Genomic DNA, 25,210 nt, shown 5'->3' on the forward strand with positions numbered 1-25,210 from the left:
TTAACCGAAGCGGATAGACTGTTTTACTACCAAGTGCGGCTTTGCGCCCTCATGCCGGTGAATAGGGCTTTGATAGATCGTCCGCTTACCCTGTTTGAGAGGTGGATAATCACAAAGAAGGATGATAAGCGGGTGATATCGGAGCTTTACCGATTTCTGCAGGGTGGGGATCACCCGCCGAAATCTAAGGGACAGCAGAAATGGGAGAAGGAACTGGGGAGGGAGTTCACAGAGGAGGAGTGGGACAATATATACTATAGAACACACCATTCGGCCTATTGTGCTGCAGGGACAGAGACGGCATATAAGGTAGCTTCCTATTGGTACTATACTCCAGCAAGGATAAATGCATGGGACCCCGATAAGCCAGACCTTTGATGGACGGGGTGCGGTAACACGGGTACATTGGTACATCTCCTTTGGCACTGCCCCAAGCTACAGAGATATTGGACGAGTGTCTTAGACGACACTAATAAGGTGTTCCAGACGGAGATTCCTAGATTCCCATCGTATGTATTGCTGGGTTCGCCCAATCCTCTCACCTTCCCCCTTCGTTCGTTGAGGGGGCGACAGATGGCTTTAGCTCTCAATGCTGCCTTGCAGACGATTCTTGCCCTTTGGGGCTCGGACAGTCTACCGACGTATGGATCTTGGCTACAGAAGTTGTGGTTCATTTTGGCGATGGAGAAGCTTACTCTGGCTTCCAAACAGAGAGTGGGTGACATTTGTACGCTGTGGAGATTTTTCGTTCAGATTTTATCTGCAGAGTTTACTAAGCTGACGTGGCCAGCATATCTGAGAGTTTTGGGGCTGACCCGAGAGGCCTAGAAGAGTGACTTGATCCATGGGGCCATGGGAGGGGCAGGGGCATTATGGTGAATGGAGCAGTGATGGTGGGGGATTATAGAAGGGTGAAGCATGCACGCGAGGAAGCACGGTTATTTTATGTTATTCCTTATGTGGTTGCCCGGTGTGATCCAGACTGTTGTGCTTTGCCTGCCCAGAGGTCAATGTGAGCCGCGGTAGGTTGGAGGAAGTTCTTCTCCAGGGTGAGTGAGGATGCTGCTAAATAATTCTCAATGCACGTTATGGGACCTTTGGGGCATGCCATTAATTAAATGATTGGAGGATTACTACAGAGCTGTATTGTTTTGTGTGTTAAAATTTCTAATAAACATATTTGATCCATAAAGACAGAAAAGGGTATAAGTAGTGGACCCAAAACCCCAAATTTCAGATTACTACTGACACCAAGAGGAACCTCTGCCAATGAGAAGAGCTGAAGAGCTGGAGGAGGAGTACTGCCCCTTAGCCTGGGACTGTGCTTTGCTGGGTTGGCCTTCAGTTGCTGCTTCTGCCTGAAAGAGGACACAGACTGGACTTAGTGGTATATTCCTGCTTGTGAAGTGTCTCCAGGGGCTTGGACTGAGTTTGCCTTCTGTTTTGAAGTCTCAGGGCCATCAAAGTCTTCCTCTGCCAGCACCTGGACTCTCTGCTGAGACTCCTGCCTTGTCATGTGGTGCCCTTTCCTGTCCCTGGGTCCTTGAAATGAGAAGCTGGTAGAACAAGGACTATATTCCACGCACAGGAAGCTAGACACACCAACTGCAACGCGGCTGTAAAAGCTACGCGCCACCCGCCTCACTGCTGAATTTGACGCACCACCTGCATCACAGATGGGAAATCAATGCATCACCTGCATCGCAGCTGGAGAAATGACACAACACCCGCTTGTGGCTGCTGAAAACAACACCCTGCGGCTGGATTTCACATGCATCATCGCTGGCCATCAAAATTAACATAATTCTGCATGGATCTGAGGTGTCCCATCCAGAAAACGACGCACAACCTCACTTGCGGGTGAGAAAATGACGCATCACTGACTTTTTTGATGCACGCTTGCCCGGGTGGCTTTATTTTTTATACAAACCAGGTACTTTGTGTAACAACAAGGTTTCCATTTTTGTCTATGGGGAAGACTCTTTTTTGTTTAAAAATGTATATCTTGACTTGTGTTTGTTGGATTTTTGTCATTCTGGTCTTGTTTGATTTAGATACATATTGCCTATTTTTCTAAACTGGTGTGGCGTTCATTTTGTAGTGTTTTCACTGTATTACTGTGTTTTGGTACAAATACTTTACACATTGCCTTTGAGATAAGCCTGACTGCTTCTGCCAAGCTACCAAGCAAGGGGTGACCAGGGGTTATCTACATGTGTATCTCCATTGTACTGACTAGAGTGAGGGTCCCTGCTCAGACAGAGTACAAAGAGACCCCATTTCTAACACCCTATGTTTGTTTCTCTAATTGATTCGCACTGTGGAGATAAAAGGGCCTCCAGATTATAAATTTTCTCATTATTTGCAAGTGCATTCCATTTCTCCTGAAACACCTTAGTCATCACTAAAAGGTACCTCTATGATGAGTGCACATTCTACGCTTACCAGATCCGTCATCATTACCAGTGGCTGCATAAGATAACATCAGTTTCTTTCAAGGACTGTTCCTGAGATTTTAAGGCCCTGCCAAACAAACTGTAATGAGAACAAGGGATGATACTGGAACCAGTATTGGGAAGGGTCAAGAAGAAGCCATCCAATCTGCATGGAAGTAGCTTAGTCAATGAGACACAGGGGGTGTGAATCTCAAATTTCCCAACTACCAAAGCAGAGAGCCACAGGATGAATGTGTGAGGTGACTAAGATCTGGAATGAACTGTTCCTAAGACGAGCAGGGTCAGCAATAAATTGCATTAATTGGGCCTCTGGGGCTCATTTAGAATTTGGAGAACAGGTACTCTATTGCCAACTTTTACACTGATGAAGTAAAATTTACTCTGTCAGTTTACAGCTTCCTTTGATGGCCCAACAGAGTAGATGCCATCTGAAGAAAGCCATCCAACTGCCCGCCCTATTTAGAGTATACAGTTAGATGGCCTCACTTTTTCATCCATGTTTTGTGTGCCTCCTCCTTGCTTTTCCATTTTTTTCACTGCTCTGCCCTAAATTTTTACCCATTTTTTCTGTACCTTCGCCTTGCTTTTCCCTCATTCTCACTGCTTTCTCCTTGTTTTACCACACATTTATGTGTGCCATTTCCTGCATTCCCTAGTTTTCACTGCGTTCTCCTTGCTGCAACCCCCCTTTTTCCATGTGCCATCTCCTTCCTTTTCCCTCATTGTCACTGCATTCTCCTTGCTTTTCCCCTGTTTTTTTGTGTGCCTTCTCCATGCTTTTCCATTGCTTTCTACTTGCTTTCCCCCCCATTTTTGTGTGCTTTCTCCTTGCTTTTTCCTAGTCTTCACTCTTTATCCTTGCTTTTCTCCCATTTTTACTGCTTTATCCAGGACCAGCAAGCGCCCAGATACATGCATTACAAATCCTGATTGACTGATTATTGATCTGCCTCAAATTAAGGCTGCAAATCAACATTTGTGGGACTTTATAAATACCAAAAAGGATGGGGAGCCAGGGCTGCATCAAAAAAGTGACACAACCCTAACAATAAGGGTCTCATTACGAGTTTGGAAGTCGCAATGTGCCAAACTCACAGGGAGAACACCACCGCCATGGCAGTGGCATCCCCCCGCCCTATTACAAGGTTTCCTCTGACCAGCGGAAACCTTAAAATAGAGCGTTCCCGCTGGTCAGACCGGTGGGAACAGTGCTACAAGACAGCACTCGGCTCCCTTAAAGGAGCAGAGTGCTACCTCGTAGAACAGAGGGGGGTCGACCAGACCCCTCGGAATGCACACTGTCTGCAAAGCAGACAGTGTGCATTCTGATGGTGCTGGGTGGTGGGCCCCTGCAGTACCAATGTCATCCCCCTGCGGCCCCCAGCACTTGTTCTCCGCCAGCCTCTTTATGGTGAGGAACCGTCTATGAAAAGGCTGTCGGAGAACATGGTTGTAATCAGCAGGGTGCCAAGATTGTCGTCACCTCATCAGGTTCTATCTTGGATCCTGACAGTGATGACGGTCGGTTGGCGGTACAACTGCCAAACCTGTAATGTGGCGGTCAGACTGCCACAGCTGCGGTCTGTTGTCACTGCGAGGCTAGCAGTCTTGTGACCTGCCAGCCTCATAATGAGGTCCTAAATCTGTGGAAATCTAGGCCTATCTATATATGGGTTCGTGTCGAACTCCATGGGTGCAGGCACAAAAACGATCATGCACCACTCAGGGTAAGTCTACCTGATGCAAGGTAATGCAAGGCAGCGCAATGCACTGCATTGTGTTACTATTTCTTATTAAACCTGATATTTGCATAGCTTTGTATATACCGTAAAGGAGTTTACATTGGCCTGTGTCAAAAATGTGATGCAACACAGACACACAATCTTTGTTCATCTAGGCTCATATATATTTAGGCTCCTGATCCAAAACTGAACAAGTTAAAACCACTTAGTGAAATCAACACAGACATAGCATACCCGACTCTGAGCCCAAGATCTAACTCTCTAGCCAAGAATGTATTTCTTTAGGGTGGGAGGTGTCACACACCACACACCTCCCCCAAACCTATGCTCCTGTCACCATGGGATGTAAGTTATTGGAATCATAAGTTTTGGAAATTGTACCATGGCTCAACTGAACATGAGGAATCTTCCTTGGAAGCATCATTCTAGCCTCAGTAAATCTACATGCCTCCCTACTATACAGAACTCAGTTTCTTTCTAACCTGGATGGAGCTGTTCAGGAAGTGGTTATCCGAGGAGGAAGGAAGGGTACGGCCACAAAACAAATCTCACACACTTACACTTTCTCATTTCACTGGCTATACCATGTACACTTTTTATGTTCCTCTGTTTTTATTTTATGAGGAAACATTAAAAATAGTTACCTATTAACTGGGCTATTTTGGTATGCAAATGGTATTTCAGCTTGTTAAACACAATCACCATCTGCTCAAGATCACTTCCTTGCTATAATCATGGTGTTGCCGTCCAATTAGAATATGCTGCCCTTCCAACTAACGAGACAGTCAATTGCTTCCCAAAATGTATCTCACTGCCAATTAGCAGGATACTATGGAGATTGAAGTGTGCTTTCCAAATCTGTTTTCCAAAACACAGTAACATACACATTTCAAATTATTTACCTTCTGCTGTTCAGCATTAAATCTGTGAATCCCAATAGCTTCAGGGGTAATCTCCATCACATTAAAATAAAAACCTAAAAAAAAAAATAACACCGAAAATACATGTTAATTTAACTCAGCCTCACAGCACATTTTAGTTCTATGATTGTTTAGGTTTGAAAGCCAGATTTAATGGTTGACAGACGGAGTACGGTCAGTTTGGTGGGGGAAACATCATTTACAACTATGCCATTACTACGAATATGCCTTTACCACGCATACCGTTACAACTAATTTCGTTCTAAAGGCATGGGTGTTAAAGAAAAATGCGTAGTAAAGGTTTTTAAGGTATTCTTTTTTTTTTTTTTCTTAAAGGCATGAATTGTAAAGGTGTATGCGTGGTAAAGGTTTTGAAGTTAAGTACAGGTAAGTATTAAGTGGTTTAAGTGTGTGTGTGTATATATATATATATATATATATATATATATATATATATATATATATATACTGTAAAAACCAAAGGTTACAGGAGATGTTATTGTTAGGTTCTGAATTCACTCATACAAAACCATAGAAATTTAGCAGATATACTTAGAGTTAGAGTTCTTTCAAATAAATAAATCTTGCGCCCAAGGTAACTTTAACTCCCGCCCTCACACACCCAGTCAGACACTTATGCACCAACTTACAGACTCATTCAGACACTCATGTACCCACTCACAGACCCAATCAGACCCTTCTGCACCCACTCACCCAGTCAAACACTCACGCACCCACTCACAGACCCACTTAGATAGTTACACACCCACTCACAGAACCAGACTCTCACTCAACCACTCACAGACCCATTGACACCCTCATGCATCCAATCACAGACCCAAGCACACACTGATGCACCCACGAAAACACTGATGTACATACTCTCACATCCAGACAGACACTCTCACAGCCACTCCCCCCCCCCCCCCCCCAGATAACCTTCCCACACCTATTCTCATACCCATAGAGGCTGTGGCCCACTCCCACCGCGTACACCCAAAGGGCCCTGCACAGCATGGGGTTTGGTGGTTAGGAGGTTGCCTGTGGGGTCTGGTTGCAGGCCAGGACTTGCGGGCAGACTTTGCTGCACATGGGTGAAGGTTGTGCATGGTGCAAGGTTGGGTACTTATAGGGTGTTAGCCTCAGGCCCTGTGGCCAATCACTGCCTATGTTACAAAAACAATAGAAATTCACTAAAAAAACAGAGGTTACAGAGACTTTACAGATAGGAAACATATTTTTTGTAAACATAGAAATTCACTTAAAAACCCAAAGGTTACAGGGACGCTATAGTTAGGCTCACATTCTAAATGTACAAAACCATTGAAATTCACCAGTTATAGTTAGAATTACCTCAAGTAACTATAACTTGTGCGCTAAGGTAACTATAACACGCACCCCCACCATGCACAGTTTTTTCATCAAAAACTTTACTGTAAATATTACATTGATATTATCAATGATATTTTCAGAGATGTCACGAGTGCTGTAATTTGTTGGTTAATTAGTGGTGCATTGCGAGGGCATAAGTTATAGTTACCTCAGGTCTTGAGTTAGAGTTACTTAAGGTTACTCAAAAGACCATTAAGGCTACAATACCCAGACAGGAGGAGGGAGTAGGAGCCATCAAACTCTATAACAGGAGGAAGCGTGAACCTAGAATGATGACCAACAAAAAGGTTCACTTAGTGAAATCACGTGGGAGGGAACTAAGCATACAACGGAGGGACATTTAGTAAAATGCAACTATAAAAAAAGAAGCATTTAAGACAAGCAAAACAAAGAACGAATGGCAATAGTGGATGTGGTTAAAGTCCATAGACAGAATACAGCGTGTCTTGTAGACAGCGCATGCGGGCTGCCTAGGCTCCACATAAAAAGGGAATCACACTTTCTACCATGAATAGGGTTTAGCTTTAATGTCCTTCCTCTAATGGACCCTACTTAGTCAGGCTGTTGGAGGATGCATTCTATTGACAGGGGCTATTGGGGCTCCATTGACAGAAAGCTGCTAGTTCACCTGTCTCTAAATAAGGCGGGCAGAGTGAGGGTTTGACAGACATGGTACTCTGTAACAGTTGCCAGCTGCTCCAAGAAAAGCACCACAAATTACTCTGCTTTTGTGAAACAATAACACAAATTAAACAGTACTGCAATGCAGAGGATTGCAAATTCCTATGGTGAACTAAAGCAGTTTCAGTACAAGTGATGTACCACCTAGCAATGTGCATAGCATTTAGGAGGCAATCAGAGGCAGACTAGACTACAGGAAAATGGCAGGCTATCCAACATACTGTTGTGTCCACAGGACTGATATGACTGACTCTTTTACCAACCCTTCCACCTGTTTCTAAGAAGTACACACTGTAAAGTAAAACTATGATTTGGCTATGCTTCACTGTGATTGCAGTGCTTAATTTTACTCGGTTTTGGAGGCTGGGGCTTAGTTTTTACATCACAAAACCTTGAACCCTCAGCAAGAAAGAGAAAGGCAGAAGAGGGAGAAAGAAAGGAAGACAGTGACAAAGAGAGAAAACAGGGATGGAAAAGAAAATGGAAGAGTGAGATGAAGAGGCAGGAAGTTTATGGTGGAGGAATAACGTGGCATGAGGTGGAAACAAGACTAGGTAACCTTGGTATTTGATAAACTAAGCAATGGGCAGGGTTGATAGCAGGCTCATAAGGAAAACTTTTGGTCCTGCAACGGTGTTAGGGTCAGGCTTACTGGTGGAGTAATAGGGTTACATTTAGGGTCAGATGTATGTATTTGAATAGGCTAAGGGAGAGAGTTAATTCATGGTGGGGTTTAGGTCAGTCTTAGGCTTAAGCTTAGGATAGAGTAATATGTACGTTTAGGTTTATAACAATAGTATGAGGTGAAGATAGGGAAAACCTGAGAGTTGACAATAGGGTAAGCATCAGTGTTGGAGTTGATCTTAGGTTTAGGTAAATATTAGGATTAGGGTTGGTGCCGGAGGGCTATACGCAGTGCTGGGGTAGACTTACAGTAAAGGCTAGGGTTAGGATGAGTGTTAGGATGCAGCTGTTTTAATAGTGTAAATGCATTTTTCATGTAAAGGTATGCCTGTAGTGGTATGAATATGTAAAGATTAACAACGTAGTGGTATGAGTATGTGATACTATTGCTGTGAAAATGGGACTCTGTAAATGCTGACATTCTTATTTAAGTAGATACATGGATTTAGGACACCAATTATAATGAAGTCCAAGCCTTCACCCATGTATGTTGTACCCAATGGGCACTGGTCTCCCAAACATATGATTGTAGTGTCTAATGGGAAATCTATCCTGCTTGAATGAAACATTGATAACAAATACTTCAAAGGCCCTGTGCACCTGACCATGTGTGCTACAAATATCTCTGTCTGTGAGGACTATATTCTGAGTCATGGGGCAGCCAGTAGTTAATGTGTGTCATTCATGGTGATGACGGAAATCAACAAATGATATCCCAAGACTCAAGTATTAATGTAATCCAACTGGATAACCTAGTCCTCCCTTTGTAATTCTGAATCTCCAAGAGTAACTGCTTTGACCAGTCAAGGCCTAGTCAAGCTTAGAAACAGATACAAGTACAGGACAGTAATCACAAATTTATAAAAGTCTAAACACGGCTTTCAAAATATAGCTTTGTTCACGGGGAAGTGATGCATTAAAGAAACTCAGAAAGTGCTAGTAGCTTTTAGGTGTCATACGAAAGCAGCAATATTTCTCTTGCTTACAAAATCTGATCATGAGTAGTAGAAAATCGTAAAAGTAATATCACAAGTTCCACTGATAGTTAATTGTAAGGGTCTTCTATATATCAAGCTTCTTTCCCTTTGGCAACCCAGGGATTCTGACAGAGGGATCCATCACAACTCAGTTAAGGAGTTTCAACATGTCAACGTTGTTGCTCTAATACACCAGGGGTTGGATCTCAGTTACTCCTGTATCTCTGAGTTGAAGCAAATTCTTCCAGTACATCTCAGACTGTGCTCCAGTGATAGTGCCTCAAAACACAATAGCCCACCACCCAGAAATTAAATGGCTCACAGCCCGCATGTTTACAGGTGCTACACTGCTACTGGTTGGTGCAAAAGGAAAATAGTCAAGCGATGGGTGTACCTACAAGACTAGGGAACCAAAAGTGGAAAAATCAAGGGTTTATACTTTGTCATCCAGGAATATATTTATCTCTGGAACTGTAAATCTTGGAGATATGTTTAAAACATTTCTGGAATCAGATGACCAGGTAACATCCACACGTTACAGTACATGGCTAAAGTGGTGGGTGAGACTTGATCCAACAAAGTAGGGCAGATCACTGAGCAGTGCCAACTCACCAATGGTCCCAGTGGATTCTAGGTAATAAAACTGTTGCTGTATGTGGCTGTTTGCCTGCAGATCTTATTGGCTCAGATGCAGGTTTGCTTCCCAAGTCATCCTTAAAGCAGTTCTTAGTGAGTTTTCTATTGTGTTTGACCTACAAGTGGCCCGGCTTCTATCCACTGCTGGGAAGACTATCATACCAGCTTCCAGATAGAGCACAGTGGAATGACTTCTCTAGTGCCCTAGGCTTGGTCCCACCACCATTGAGAGAAGGGGACACAAACCTCAATTTCACACAACCCTGATTCTCCAGAACTTCCAGAAAGTCTACTCGAGTTCAGAGATAGCCTCAGTATTTCTCCTATACTGGCAGCACTTAGTGCAGCCTGGGTCAACCAAAAGGTGTGTCATAACCATACGCCCACTAGTGCTGGGGACAGCTTTCCTGGATGCTGGAGGCATGTGAGAAGCACCAACCAGTGTTGGTATTCAACAGACAAAATACAGATATCATGTACTGGGATGATTTTACTGCACATAAATGATACAATCACATGCCATGTTACTATACAGTAAAATTGACCGCACACAGCTTAACTGGCAAATATGGGCATAAAGTGGAGGTAGAAATGGTCATATGGTCTGTAAAAGGACAGGGACAAGTCATTCAAACTGGTGCTGGTCCTTGCTATGTTCCAGGTGAACTATACATCCCTATCATGATGTGAATGTAAATCCTCCAACCCTTTCCAAGTTTGTTAGAGTGCTTTCCAGGGGAAGCTCTACCCAAATTGTTACAACTGCAAAGACAACCTGGAGAAGAACCTTCACCTTATGTTGGGCATAAGCCATTTACACATCACAGGATCACTCAAGCATATAGCCCATGAATGTAACATGCATATCTCACACATCAACCCACTAGGAGCACCCATGTTTAAGTAAAAGATCCCTTCTATGAGGGACTGAGCAGGTTGCACTACATAAGAATACCCTATCTTTCCCTCAATTGACTTGATAGTCAGTTTGGCCTTCTGCAGTGCTTCCAGTGCCCTATTAAGGTATCTCATGTTCTGCTGCCTAATATGACTGAAAACAACCATGTCTTCTAAACAGATGCAGTTGTAGTCTTGAATATCACAGGTTGAATATTGAGAGGTCACAACATAGTGGCAAGAATACTGAAAAACAAAATATCGAGGTGGTAACTGCATAGAGTTGGGTAAAGATTTACTATTCCTAAATCCACATATATATATTGTGAAGATACATAATTATATATATAATTCCTATAATGCAAAGGTGGGCTTATCTCTCTTTACAAACCCATGCTTTTCATATCTAGGTATAAGGTTACCAGAAGTACTGATCATACAATCTCCAGGAATTCAGCTAAAAGAGCACATTTCATACAGCTCCAGAATTACCTTGCCTCAGCAACCCAAGATACCCAAAGTGTCACATGTACAATGAAAAAAGCTGTATTAACTTTGTCTGCTCAAGAACTGTGAGAAGAGCCCTTGTACAGTAAAACAGGTCAATGTCATGTGTAGACTCACAGTCATGCACTGGCCTTGAATGGTCCCAGCACAACCTCAAAACTCAGGAAAAGCCAATGTGGCTAAACATTATTGTGGCTGAGGGGCAGGCATACTTGCTAGAGTCCTGCTCAATTAAAATCTCAAGAAAATTAGCTTTGTCCTCCAGTGGGGGCAGCTCCTATTCTCTCCAGGGCAGTCCACAAGGTTGCCTTCCAGGAAGGGCAGAGAAGCAACTATTGCCCAGTGTACTAGGCTTGGTTCCAGCCTTGATAGGAAAATCAGTTTCCAATTCCTGTTCCTGGTCAGGCATCCCTCCCAGCCATAGAGTACCATAGAGTTTTTTCAGGCATTCATACAAATAAGACATTTGGGCTCTAGAAGGCAAGTGTAAGGCAAACTAAAAGCACTGGAAGAAAAACTTGATGGGTAGAGGAAGTATTAACTGGAAAGCAGGATGTGCAATCAAGAGGCAAAATGTAGATATACTCAGTGGGGTTTCTGCTGCTCCTAGGTATCTTGCTGTGCAACAGAAAGAGGGGAGGTGTCAATGGCCAGCACACATATTCAGGCAGGCGGGCAGGCACATGACAGATCTCATGTGCAAGTTAGTGCTGTCACTGCACATATCTGTGGACATGTTCTGTTTTGTCTTTTGTTTCAGGTCAGCTCTCAAGGTATCTAATTTCCCGGGTATATACGTACAGTATGCAGTTCCTAAAAGAATTAGAAAAGGAAATATAACAGGCAGTAGGCCAAGATTGGTCTGAGTAAGCAGGTCGGGGGGATCTAATTGCTTAGAAACAAGAGCCCCCATGCATCCAGATGGGTGTCATGGGTGTCCTGTTTCATCATTGGGCACCTCCTCGTTGGGCCGGTGCTGCAATGCCCAACAGGCCCCTCAAGGGGGGGGGTCTTTGCAGTAGGACTTTTAAAATAATACGCTGTAATGAAGTGTAAGTGGAGGAGCTGTGTGTAGATGGGTGTAAGTGTGGCATACAATAACTAAGAGAGACCCTGAATGTTTTAATACGTAGGACCTCTTGTTACAAATAAAATCAAGGGGTGACTGTCAATGATCTGATACAGCTCACAGGAAAGTGAGAACATGGATCAACATGTTTCGTGCCATGTAAAGTCGTTGCAGATCTGGGAACTTCGTCAGGACCATGTAACCTAATCAACCAAAGACTGGGGTTATGGTAGTGGTAATTAGCAACAAAACTCTATCTCAAAAAGTCACTGTCAAAGTGTAGGGTATACCTTATGATATCTAAAATCCAACCTGCAATGGAAAAGAGACCTATAGACAGTGAGAGTTAAAAATAAGGAAGTTTTTCTGTATCCCACTGTCACATAGCAATGCATTCGGCAATTGTAGAAAATCTGTGCCGTAGGTGGAATCACACTTGTCAGTAAGCGTGCAAATGCATATAAGAACAAACAGATAAATCAACAATCAAGTGATACACATGTGACATATAACTAAAACACACACACATATAAGCCCCATCATCCACATGTGAGTGTGGATAACAACTATTGTAGCTAATCTTGAATGCAAAAAGCAGTAAAATCCTGCATAAGGGGTACAGCTTACCCAATTTGAGTAAGTAAATGGCCCCATAGGTGATGGCAGACACCGCGCTAGCTGTAGAGTGAAACTAATAGAGAGAAGTAACAGTCAGCACTAGAATAGTGGAGAAAGGTACATAAAGTAAGAACTATTCAAAGTACTCACGGCATCCAGCACACTAGGAAAGCTGAAACCTAACCCTCTCAGCCACCCTGGAGAAGAGGCACAGGTGTGGGTGATTGTCTTCAGTGTCAAGCTAGATTTTAAATCTGACACTCGATGTGCCAAGTATGCCGTCATCTTGGGGAGGACACAAGTGAAATCTCACAATGACTCTTATTAGTAAAATGCATGGAGGTCCCCACTCGGGGGCCAGCAGGTGCTGTGTATGCTCTCACTCTCCTGCTCCTGGCCAGTCGCTGGAAGAGAAAGCAGGTCGGGACACATCACTGGGCCTCATCATAAAGTGAGCGGGTGCAGAGTACTAACTAAGTGGAATCCTTGCTGCAGCAGAGGCCAAATTGGAATGATCTCTGTGGGGAAGAATGAAACTGAGCCGTAATTGAAATCAAAATAGAAAGAACACCATAGAGGCTATCACTTCGATAAAAGAAACTGAGTTCCCAAAAAATTAAACAAATCCTCATATTCAAAATAAAGACCAAGAGGACATAATTGTCACAGGTTGGTCCTGAATAGAAATTGTTAACACAAGTATGTGGGTGTGGGGATATCGACCAAAAACAAGGGGAACGCATACAAGTATGGTGCCTCACTGTATCTCTATTGAGGGTGTTTGGTTTGGAATTACAGCAATTATCTAATGGGAGGGTATCGCCTTTGTACTCTAGTCGAGGGTGGGTAGTATGGGTCCTACTGGAGGAAAATTGTACCCAAGAGCGATCCAGGACAGGGCTCGAGATTGAAAAGCCTACGATGAGATGGCATATATAACTAAAGGAAGATATGTATGGGACCACAGATGCTGCCTTGTCATGACTGCAATAATGCAGGTGTAAGATACAGGGTGCCTCAATTTTCAAGTTAACACAAGGGGATATCTTCATTGATGCTGGTTTTGTTTGTGGATAGACTGAATATCCAATTTTGTTCCTGTCGACAGAGGCTTTGTTTGTTTATGTTATGATGTGATTCAAGGATGGTCCAGTGTACATCATCGGGTGTTTGGTAGGGAGTGAGAAGTTGGGTGTTAATTTTTGTGGGAGATTTCTTGCATTGGATACCACTCAGATGTTCAGTAATTCTCACCTTGACAGGGGTGGTGATCATTCCAATATATCTTTTAGTGCAGGGGCAAGTGATAATGTATACACAGTTCCTGACATTACAATTTGTATGATTTTTCTGTGTCCTTCTGTGGGTCTGGTCAAGGACAATCTTCTTTGTGAACTCAGTCAGATTACAAATCTCAAAGGGGCCAAATTGATAGTCTCCTGTGATCAGGGATAGATCCCCGAGGACACATTGTTCAGACCAAGGTGTCCTTCGTGGTCTGGTATGGACGATCATATCTTTCCTGTTATGTGTTCATTTGAGCGCAAATGTGAGACTGTCAGTAGGATGGACCAGTGCTACATATGATTTTCTGTATCTGGTTTGAATTAGGCGTAAGAGTAGTAACACAGGTGTTGGTGTTGTCCTGTGATCTGCTGTGGGGTTCCAATAGTGCCACCTGGATGTTGATCCTGGCCCTTTTCTGTCCTATAATGACAGAATATGGTGGGTAGTGGAGTGCTGTTAAGCTCGAAGTCAGTTGTTGTGCCTGTAGGTCATAGTCAGCAATCTTGCTGCAGTTGCGATGTAGTCACAGGAACTGGCCATAGGGCAAATTGGCCCATAAGGCTTTGGGATGGTGGCTGCCGTACAGTAGTAACCTATTTTAGTCAGTTGACTTTTTGTATGTGGTGGTCATGAGTTTCCCATTAGTGATGGTGATAAGTAAATCATGAAAGGGAATACCTTTGTCAGAGATCTTTATTGTAAACCTTAGAAATGGATTGAGGGAATTACTCTGTGTAGCAAATTGTGGCATTCATCAATATCTCCCAGCCAGAGAATCAAAATGTCATTAATATAGCGACGCCACTGGAGTATGTTGTTGGTGTGAGGATTGGTTTCTCAATAAATGTTTTTTTTTTCAAAGTTAGCTATATAGAGACATGCCAGACTTGGTGAAAAGGTACTTTCAATGGGAGTACCTTGTGTTTGGTGAGGACATGGCCGCACGGTAATGAAACCTATGGGAATGGATGAGGACCAGGTTTCTGACAGGGGTGGGTTTTCTACCATTTGAAGTGTTGCATATTGGGGTAAAGGTTCATGAGGAGATCAATGTTACTGATGTTGTTTGATTCTTCAATTACATTAATGACATCCCTAGTGTTCTTAAAAAAAGGCGGCATTTCATAACCAATGGTTGTGAAAAATGATTGCAAAACTTAGACAGCGGTTCCTATGTCTGATACAATGGTCTACTCAGGGGAGGGGGGGTAACCCCTTTGTGTATTTTAGCCAGGACGCAGAAGTATAGGACCTTGGGGTGGGTGTTAACCAACATTTCTGCCTCAATTTTGTTATCCAGCCCTGGGTTTCAGCTGTCAGCACTAAGGAACTGACTGGAGTAGTAAGCCTTGAAAAGGGATCCTGGCTGAACAGGCTGTAATATCACCGGTCAGCCAGTTGTCAGAGACATTCTTTATTGAAGTCTGATGTGGAAATGATGACAACTGCACAGCCTTTGTCAGTTGTTTTGATTGTGATTGAATCATCATTAGTCAATGCATTACTGCTGCCAGTTCCTGATTCAACATGTTGCAAGAAGGATGCCTAGAGTGTCATACTCCTATGTCTTTGAGGACTGACTATTCGAAAGTTAGGATTTTGTGTGAGTCAACCCTGCTGGCGAAGTGAATCTGGATGGATTGCATAATCCAGTATCTGTCACCTCAGGTATGGATTTGTCATGAAAGAAGGCGTGAAGCCTGATTTTCATAAAGAAATTGTGGAACTCACAATTTTTCGGGAATTTATACTATTTGGGTGTGGGAACAATGCCCAAACCCTCCTCTGTTGTGAGTGTCTTGGCGGATAGGTTCACAATCAATTTCTTATTATATGACTCCTCGTCTGCTTGTGAGGTTCTGGTTGTTGCCCCTGGACCTGTTTCTGCCCCCCCCCCCCTCTTCTTCAGCCTCTGCTCTAACCTCTGCCTAAAAAAGGTTGGTTAAAGGGTTGAGGGAAGGGAGAATAGAGGGCTTGGGGAAACAGGATTGTGGGAGGGACACATTGGCTAGAGACAAAGATATGGGGCCTTAGGGTACCCATATAGAGGTGGTGGAGGGAGGGCCCAGTCGGCCATCATTTAATGAATGAAGTGTTCTTACATTGGTAGTTGCTACTCTCATCTGAGAAGGTATCACCCCTTCCTACTGAGAAATCCTATTTAATGTAGAGGTAGGCTTTCTCCCTCTCAATTTTTTTGTTGTCCTTTTTGAGCTTTGATAATTTTTGCTGCTTCATAAAATCTTTATGTTCATTGATTTCTGTGTTGATCTCTACAAGTCTCGATTTGTAGGCTGAGATCAGTAATCCAGCTCTTAGGGCATTTGCTGCGATCTTGATCTTGATTATCAAAACCTCAAAGAGGAGTTTTATTGTATTGATTATTAAGAGCAACCAGTCTCTTGTACACTTCCAGGGGATCTGGAACCACTCAAGTCTAAAGATGGCGTCTTTGAAGAAGATACGTGGTGCATTTGTCACTAGCAAGCCATTGGGAGAGATGTTGGCTCTGAGGTATTCAGTCATGATTGCTCCATGAAGGGCTATTGTTAGATGTTGTTTATTGAGAGCAGTAATAGAGTTCCAGTATTCATTATGGCTGCCTGATGGGGTGGTTCCATCAGCTCCCAATAGTGATGGTGTCCTAAGAATTTAAGCTACAATGTCATCACAACAGCTGAGGCACTTTTGTCAACCATGGTCAGAAGAGTGTGGATGAATTGCGTAAAAACCTGCCTGTGGGATCAGGTGTGATCCGTGGGGAGATGCATGCAAGCACAAGATCCCAGTGTAGGCAATCTGTCTCAAACAGGATAAAGAGCTATTTTGCAGCCTCTAGGAGTAGATAATGTTCTTCGAATGGGCCGCCGTACATGAGTTAGAACACAATTATAGGGGGACTGGGACCATCTCTAGGTCCAATATACAAGAACCCTAAATGTACATGGATGCAAGTGGAGTATGCAAAAAATGACTCTCTCCCTGTACTATAGATTCAAGCAACACAAAGGGCTTGCAGATGTAGACTCAAATAAAAACAAAATATGAAAAAAGGCAAAAACCAAATAGCACAAAGGCACAATAACCAAAACATTGGAAGACTTGGGCCCCTAAATACCCCAACAATTACAAATATCCAGTGTTGATTGAGAGCAGTGGCCACTATGGATGATAATTTCAGTTGAAGCTAGCACTAAGAAGGCCAATAGCTTTGATTAGATGCCTCATTTGCCTTTGATAGAGCCTTCATAATTGTCCCTTAGTTTTTATAACAGAGAAAGAAAGGAGAGACTACATTGAAGGTTCCCTTGCCAACACACCTTCTATTGGCATAGAACAGGAAAAAAGAGGATAGTATTGAAGACGAGGGATCCTTCAATATAGACTGCTTTTCATTTCCAGAAACAAGAATTATGCATCCCTGAGGGCCACTGTGGGAGTGGGGGGAGACCAGGTGGGAGGAGCAAGGAGCACAGAGGAGGAATAGTAGGGAGTGTAAGAGAGGAAAAATAGAATGAAGGGACAAGAGGGTTTGGCAGTTGGGGGTACTGATAAGGTAAAAGAGAGAGGTTTGGGAGGGATGAAGGGTAGGGGGTGGTGGGCAGGAGAAACACATACAGATGGTGCCATAGGGAAGGACAGAATAGCCTAAAGTTGTAAAGGTAGTCTCTCATGCAGTTCAATTTAAGCACTACATCAGTGGTATAAAGATAGAGGCTACCAGTCAATAGTATCAGAAGAAAGAGAAAGTCTCAAGTCAATTGCTGAAAGAGGCTGGTCAAAAAAGCCAGTGTTTAAAGCAGGAGGTCCTACACTAGAGACCGGAACATACCAATCACTGGCAAAGCAGATAGGTCGGGTGTTGGATGCCATAAAACAGCTTTGCCAATGCCTGATATGTTTTCTTACTGTTGGTGTGATTGCTGGACACTCCTCAATCTTAAATAATGCCTAAAAGCAAAATCAGTTTTTGGTTTAAAAAAACGCACATTACCATAGAACTCTTTGGCACTGAAAGAAACTAAGGAAACACATACTCTGGCTTTTGTAGGTAAATGTGGCCTTTAGCTGAAAATTTAATTCAAATTAAATCTAAATTTCGACTTTTACTCTGCAGTGACCTTACCTCCTCCTTTTGGGTTGTTCAATAATACTTTTTCATACCATACCATTAATTTACTCCATCAGAATTAAATGGGTAATTTTCTTTTTTTAGCCTTGCAAAATGTGCTTTTGACAAATGAGAATATCTTTTGCGAAGTCCTACACTTCTGCTCACTGCAGTTTAGTTCTCAGCCAGAAAAAGTTATCAGCATTTCAAAATAAATAACACTTATGGAATCTGTACTGAGTCAAGCCAACTTGGGTAAACATGCAGTCAAGTTTGATAAGATAGCCGGACTTCTATGATAAGCCCTATACAAATATCTATAGAAACAGTGCACTTAAATGTAAGTTATCTTTAAAGTGGATGCTTCTTTTTTAGGATCCTACCGAGGTTTCCATTGTTACCAGAGCAGGTAGCTCTAAGGGCTTTAGAAAATTCATCCCAGGAACCCTCCGCACAATCATCTCTGATCCTTTCTCTCATTAAGGAACCATTCTTGTAACTAAAGTCAGAAAAAGAAAATTATATAAATATTTGACAATGTGCACATGTATATGTAAACTGGATACATTCTATAATGAGTGCACTCTTTTTGAAATATATTACACTGAATTTTACCATTGGAAAATACACATTGAGTTCATGAATAATACATTAAGGTCAGTGATACTAAGTATTAAAAATAGTAAAGTGAGACATACTGTATTACCTAAGTAAACAAGCAATATAGAATATACAGATTATCATATTACTGACAATATAATATCAATTCAACACTGAAAGTTACATACAAAAGACATCATATATTATACAGCTAGAGGATCAGTATTTGATTATTAGATAATTAGATAATATCATAGACAATGCACCACTTAAAAGCAAAAATATCTGGTATAAAAGAATAACTAGTAAATTTGTTAATGATAAATTACCCCCCTTCTTGTTAACCAAGTCTGTATTCACCAAATATGAATAAATATACTTTTTGCATTTTCACCTTAAGTAAAGTAATTATATCAGTACTGAGCAGTTCAAGTATCTCTTTAATATATTTTGTTAAAAGTATTTTGTTTTGGGACTGACACTCAACAGTGTCATTATTGTTTAGCATACAAGACGTCCAGGGCACATTTGAGGGTATAAACCTTTTGCATCTAGGTTCACAATAAAGACCAGCACATCCATAAGGACTTTCCGTATATTGACATCTGATTCATTACTGAATAATAAGATAGCAGAATGAACTGATTCTGGTAATCACCTATTTGTAAGTATTGTATTGATGCTAAATTATATATGTAGTAATAATCGCTTAAGAAATAGCAGAAAAAGAAGAGCAGGTAAAGGACAACCATGCCATACCCCTAAACAAATTAATGAAGGTGGAAGACCAACCAATAATACTTCATCTAATCAAGGGAGGTGCATATGAAGTATTTATAATTGACCCATGGGTGGAAGAATTGCAAATGTTCAAATGAAAATTGCTCAAGAGATTTTGTTAGCTGTTTTTTCATCACCAATTGCAAATTGATGATGAAGTTTAATTTGTTAATGATCATACATTCCAAACAAGCTTAGTATTATCAGAAGATAGTCTACCTATCAAAAATCCAGGTTGGCCAGTAAAGAGAAATGTTCTACTCAGAAATAGGATGTGCAAACATTTTGACATGCATTTTAAAGTGAGTAATTAGAGAGACTGGCCTATAGTTTTGGGCAGACATGCAATAATTAGCAGACTAAGCAGTCTCAACAATTAGAAGATCCAGAAATTACAGAAACATTGGCAACAGACAAAACAAAGGAATTAATGAATAAAAGGTATTTGGAAATTCAGCAAAAATGCCACGCAGCCTATTAGCTGTGCTGGAATTAATCAAATATGTCTCCCTTCGTAAGTATTATGGTGGCCTGAAATCTGTATTTCAATACATTCAGCAAAAACCCATGCTGCAGCATTTTTATCTTCTTAAGTGGATGACACACTGCTTCCAACCCAACTACATAATCTTCTCACTAAATCCTTGTGGCTAATTGTGTTATAATAGGCAAATATCAGCTTTATCGATCAACAAATAAACTAATAAGCTTCCCTCTTCCTCTTCATTCAGTGCTGTGATCCTTGAACAATTACGCATATCTGTAGCTTTAGTATTCCCTGGATTAGTAACTGCAATAGAACTTTATAGTTGCTGGTATATGATGAATTATCTCCTCTGTGTAAACTAAACACACCTTTACATAACAAAAAGACAAAACATAACTCTAAAAGGGAAACACATACTCCAATCACAGTAATTCAAATGATAGATCTAAACAATCACTATGCTATCTCCCCTAGGAATGACTGTAAACAACTAGATAGTGAAAGGTTGTCAAAATAACAAAATACATTTGCTGAAAAAGCATGTTACTCATAGAATACGGAAAATGTCACACGGCGTAAAATACATAAATTTCTCTCCTTAGAAACCTGCAGGTCTATCTCTGGGAGGGTATTTCATTCTAAATAAGCTATAAAGGGTGCCGGCATTTGAGAAAGTTTTGTTGTGTTGTTATTCCAGATTCTGAATGTAGTAGTATTTATTATCCACATTCTCTTGGTTTAAGTCTAACAGTAATGAAATCTTTAGGTACTTACGTTGTTGCTTTTATTTGGTTATATTTATGTTCAGAAGGTGTTGTGTGAGCTTTCTCAGTTTCGAAGGTTTGCTTCAAATTAATTGTGAGAAAACTAGAAGTTAATTGCTACAAGATATACTTGGAAATAGACTTTCTACTTATTTCTAATTTCAAGGCTAAGCAAGGTGATTTGGTAAGAAGAACTTGCAAAGCTTTGATAGAAATTGAATCTTTACCATCTCTTTTTTATTTCACTATCTGAAAATCCCATCAAAGATTAGGTATATAATTAAGAATACTATTTATGTAATATTTTATCGTATCAGTGAAGTTTTTGTAAAGATTGGATTTCTTGCAGGTTTTACTGTATCCAGTAGTTCTAGGTATATTTGTTTGGTTTCAGGTGTTGATAGTAAATCAGCTTGCTTCATTTTTTAATGAGTATCCATAACATGTGCTTCGGAAGTGGAAGGAGTAATGCCCACTCTGGCAACAAGAGTTTCTAAGGAAGACTAATGATAGTTAAATTACAAAGTATTAGCAAGCAAACAAATTTGTTTCAATGGATGCAACTGATAGATGACGAATTTGTACGTGGACTGCACAGAAAAAATGATATATCATGTGTCAACCTCACATTACTGTTTGGATGTGTCACATAGATCCTGTGCTCATATAACTTACTCTTGACCATGCAACCTAAAGATACGGTAGCCAAAAAGTACTTTGTGTCACAGTAATTTATCTATACACATGGGGCTTTAACTCTTTTCACATCTTAACAAATGAATAAAATTGGTTCCACAACCATGTAGTACCTTACATTAAAGATGCTGCTGAATAATTTCAAAATGTTATTTCCAGTCAGAACAACTGGTTATCAAACTTTGCAATTTAGAATTGTAATGAGCATAGTTAAAGTTTTGCTAACAATAAAAGCAGTTTAAAATGCCCCCCCCCCCCCCCAAGTGGCACCTATGCTGCTGTACCCTTTAAAACGTTAATGGTCATATCACAGAGCAAAGCCTGGCATGAAACAATAAATTAGACAGTAATTTAATTTACTTTCATGTACCAGCCAATAGGTTGTACATGTTTTGAAATACGTGTGTCATCATCTATGTGAACTGATAAAGTTCACGACAATGAATGATGCAGTACAGTACTGCAATAAGGTTCGTTTAGTTGATTAACTACTTTATTGACTCATTTAGAACACCTATGAAAATCTCATTGTGTGGGCTTTACACAGTGGCCTTAAAACAGGAAGGTTTCTGGGGCCTTTCTGGAGGTTGAGAGATTAATTGCATTTCACACGTCTTGGAGTAAGGTGTTCTAGCGAGAGTTGCCCAAGACAGAGAAGGCTGTAAATGAATTTAGTTTAAGTCTGACATAGGAGAAGCTTAGCAGGTTTTTGTCTCAGCTTCTCATATTTTTGACTGGTTAGTACAGGAAATCCGCTTAACCAGGTATTGGGTGGATCTACAGCATTGTTGCATCTATACATCCGAATGGCTCATTTAATCAAAATTCTGTCCCTACTTGGAAGACTGTGTAGAGATTCGAGAACTTCTGGCCTGTGATCTCTTCTGCCGAAACCAGAGATCAGATTGATGGTGGTATTCTGGGCTCACAGAAGATAGTTAGGATCAAGTTAACAGCCATTTCTACCACCAAGGTAATAAGTTTGATGTGTGGTAAATCCAAAAATTATCTTGAAATGTATGCTTCCAAGTGACAGCCTCGCCTCCACAGCACCATGCTCAACACAACTCCGACTAGGAAAATGGAGCTCAGAGCAGGCTCCGCAGCACCAACATACGCACTACCAATAAACTAATTCTGATAGACTGAACAAACAGACTACAGTCTACAGCCATGAGGTAATACACAATCAAAACTAGAGGGAGCGCTGAGTTTCAGTTTGCACTGTGCCAGAATCTCCCCTCCACTAAGTGTCTGAGTGAGGACAAGATTGCACTGATAATGCTGGGGCTGGACCTGTTCTGAGAAGGAGAGCAGTTTGAACTACTCATGCTCAGGGTGTAGCCATTCCGTGTAGTAAGGCAGTTTGGACTATTGTTTTCTTGCAGTGCCTGTTCTGCGAAGAAGGACACTTTGACTGCTTGTACTGCCATTTGATGGAGTTTGTTTTGACCAATGACTTTGTGTTTCACCACTGCGCATATTAGTTGCTCAATGTTCACCAGTAGCACATGGTATGTTTTGTTCAGTTGAGCCGCCTATGGGCTTTGACATGGCATTAGCCATTACTTTACATTCTGTATTCTGCCTATTGGCTTTGACATGGCATTAGCCATTACTTTCTGTATTCAGTTTAGCCGCCTATGGGCTTTGACATTGCATTAGGCATTACATTCTGTATTCTACCTATTGACTTTGACATGCTATTAGATATTCTGCCTATTGGCTTTGACATGATATTATACATTACATTTTGTATTCAGCTCCGCTGCCTATTGGCTTTGACATGATATTATACATTGCATTTTATATTCAGCTCAGCTGCCTATTGGCTTTGACATGATATTATACATTGCATTTTGTATTCAGCTCAGCTGCCTATGGGCTTTGACATGATATAAGACATTGCATTTTGTATTCAGCTTAGATGCTTATTGGCTTTGACATGACACTAGACATTGCATTTGATATTTAGGTTAGCTGCCCATTGCCTTTAACGTGGAGTTAGACATTGCAGTTGAGAATCCAAGCTGTATTTTTCCAAGCTGTGTTTTTGCACAAGAGAACCAAGATGTTTTTCTCACAGTAGACTAGACATGATAAGAGAGAGTACATGGGTGTTGTTTTCTTCGCTTGAGCTTGGGAACAGGAGTAGTCTTGGAGACCTGGCCAGTCTCCAAAAGGCTTGCTCAGTTTCCCAGGTCTGAGAGGAGGGGGCACACCTTTGTAACGAATGTAACAGGCTGCAGAGAGTCAGATTCGAATCTGCCGGACCTCGTGCTGGAGCTTGGCGCAGGCTGCCAGCAATCCCGTGTGGGTAGATGAATCTCTCTTTCTCGCGGCTGACAGGGGTCATCAGCTTGCAGACCTTAGAAAGATGAAGCTGTAGATAGTTCCCACACGGTGAAGTATTTGTTTTGCTTTGCATTCAATATCTTATAAATATAACCTGCTGTGTATATTGCAAACTGATATATTTTGTTTGATTAACGCGGACTTGAAAGCTACTAATTCGTCATTCATAAATATTGTGGTTGGGGAAGAATTAACAACAATAAAAGTCTTCTTTGACCTCAGAAGTGCATCTCTGTTGTGTTATGTTAGTGCTTAGAAACTAGATAAGAGGAAAGCACTACACTGCTGAAGCACCTATTAATCTTATTCTGTGTGCACTGGGGAAGCTTGCACTGCTGATGCCTAGGCTGTACCTGTCCAGTGAAGAAGGTCACATTGCACTGCTATTGGACATGGGCTACCTGCTGGGTGTGCACGAGTAAAACGTACACTGATCTAATTTATGACGTATCTGTACTGCGAGAGAGGCACTGCTGGTGCCCTTGCTGTGCTTTTTTTGTATGAAACATGAAAGCTTGCATTGCAAGTGCTGTGGGGAAAGAAAACGAATACAAAGGATAACCATTTTGCTTGAGTTGTGTGTGTCCTAAGGAGGCTTGCACCGCTGGAACCCAACATGAACTTATTCCGTAAGGGGGAGGAACACCACCTGGCACGTTTATGCCCTTGAAGTATCCATTCTATACATATGATGAAAATGTGATCCACTGATGTCCATGCCGGACCTGTTCTGCTAAGGGAGGAATCTTGCACTGCTTGACACATGCTTTACCTGTTCTGTGGAGAGACCTATCTCCATAGATGAGGTCCATTCTAGTGCTCATTTTGTGAGTGAGGCAACCTTGCACTGCTGACGTCCAAGCTGCACCTGTATTGTGAGGGGAGAAACGTGCTCTGCTGGTGCAACTTCAGAACCTGCTCTGATATTGAGGAAGACTGCACTGTTGACATCCTTGTGTTATCTGTTCTGTGATGGAAGGTACCTTGCACTTGCCTCTATGTTTCTGCTTGTGTGAAGGAAGCGATGTAGCTCTTTCCAATGTCCTTATGGAGCTCATGAAGGTAATGTTTTCCGTAAGAATGTCTTAACAGTTGACATGTTACCATTTCCTTTGTGCTAATGCCTATTTGGGGTGACGCCGTTGTTATAATGAACAATGTGTCGTTCACTTGCTTGATCTTTAAAATGTCCTGAATTATTTTTCCCATCAGTCGAATGCTGCTGCGACAGCCTGAGCTCTTTCTTTCCCTGTAACTTTCTGCTTCATTATTCTACTCTCTCCCCTTTCCACAGATAAGTTCGCTGCTCGCTTTTTTCAGGTACTATGGCTTAAATGATGTCTCAAAGAACTACATGGTATGTATTTATTCAAACCTCTGGCTAGAGGGAACAGAGCTATCCATTATCCAAAAATGCTGACAGCATGATCGACCACTAACATCAGATAATGGAATGAGTGATTAGATATCATCAACATACTCTGTCACTCTTTTTCTATTCCTAGATAAGATTTATACGAGCAGCACAATCAATCACTCATCTCCTTACAA

At 41.6% G+C, this 25,210-nt stretch overlaps 1 protein-coding gene across 4 annotated transcripts in view; it reads right to left on the bottom strand.

Annotated features, from left to right (window-relative positions):
• XYLB (xylulokinase) overlaps positions 1-25,210 on the bottom strand; it is an 830,291-nt gene that overhangs the window by 509,214 nt on the left and 295,867 nt on the right. For all 4 annotated transcript variants that reach the window (XR_011199144.1, XM_069211091.1, XM_069211089.1 and 1 more), the window contains 2 exons: positions 18,361-18,476; positions 5,101-5,174 (listed from right to left, as the gene is read on the bottom strand). Coding sequence is in view for 3 of the 4 variants with exons in the window: in XM_069211091.1 (XP_069067192.1) it covers positions 5,101-5,174; positions 18,361-18,476 (190 nt within the window). In the remaining variant the exon portion in view is untranslated. The remainder of the gene's footprint in view (positions 1-5,100; positions 5,175-18,360; positions 18,477-25,210) is intronic.

The sequence above is a fragment of the Pleurodeles waltl genome, chromosome 10 (genome assembly GCF_031143425.1).
Source record: "Pleurodeles waltl isolate 20211129_DDA chromosome 10, aPleWal1.hap1.20221129, whole genome shotgun sequence".
NCBI classification, from domain to species: domain Eukaryota; kingdom Metazoa; phylum Chordata; class Amphibia; order Caudata; family Salamandridae; genus Pleurodeles; species Pleurodeles waltl.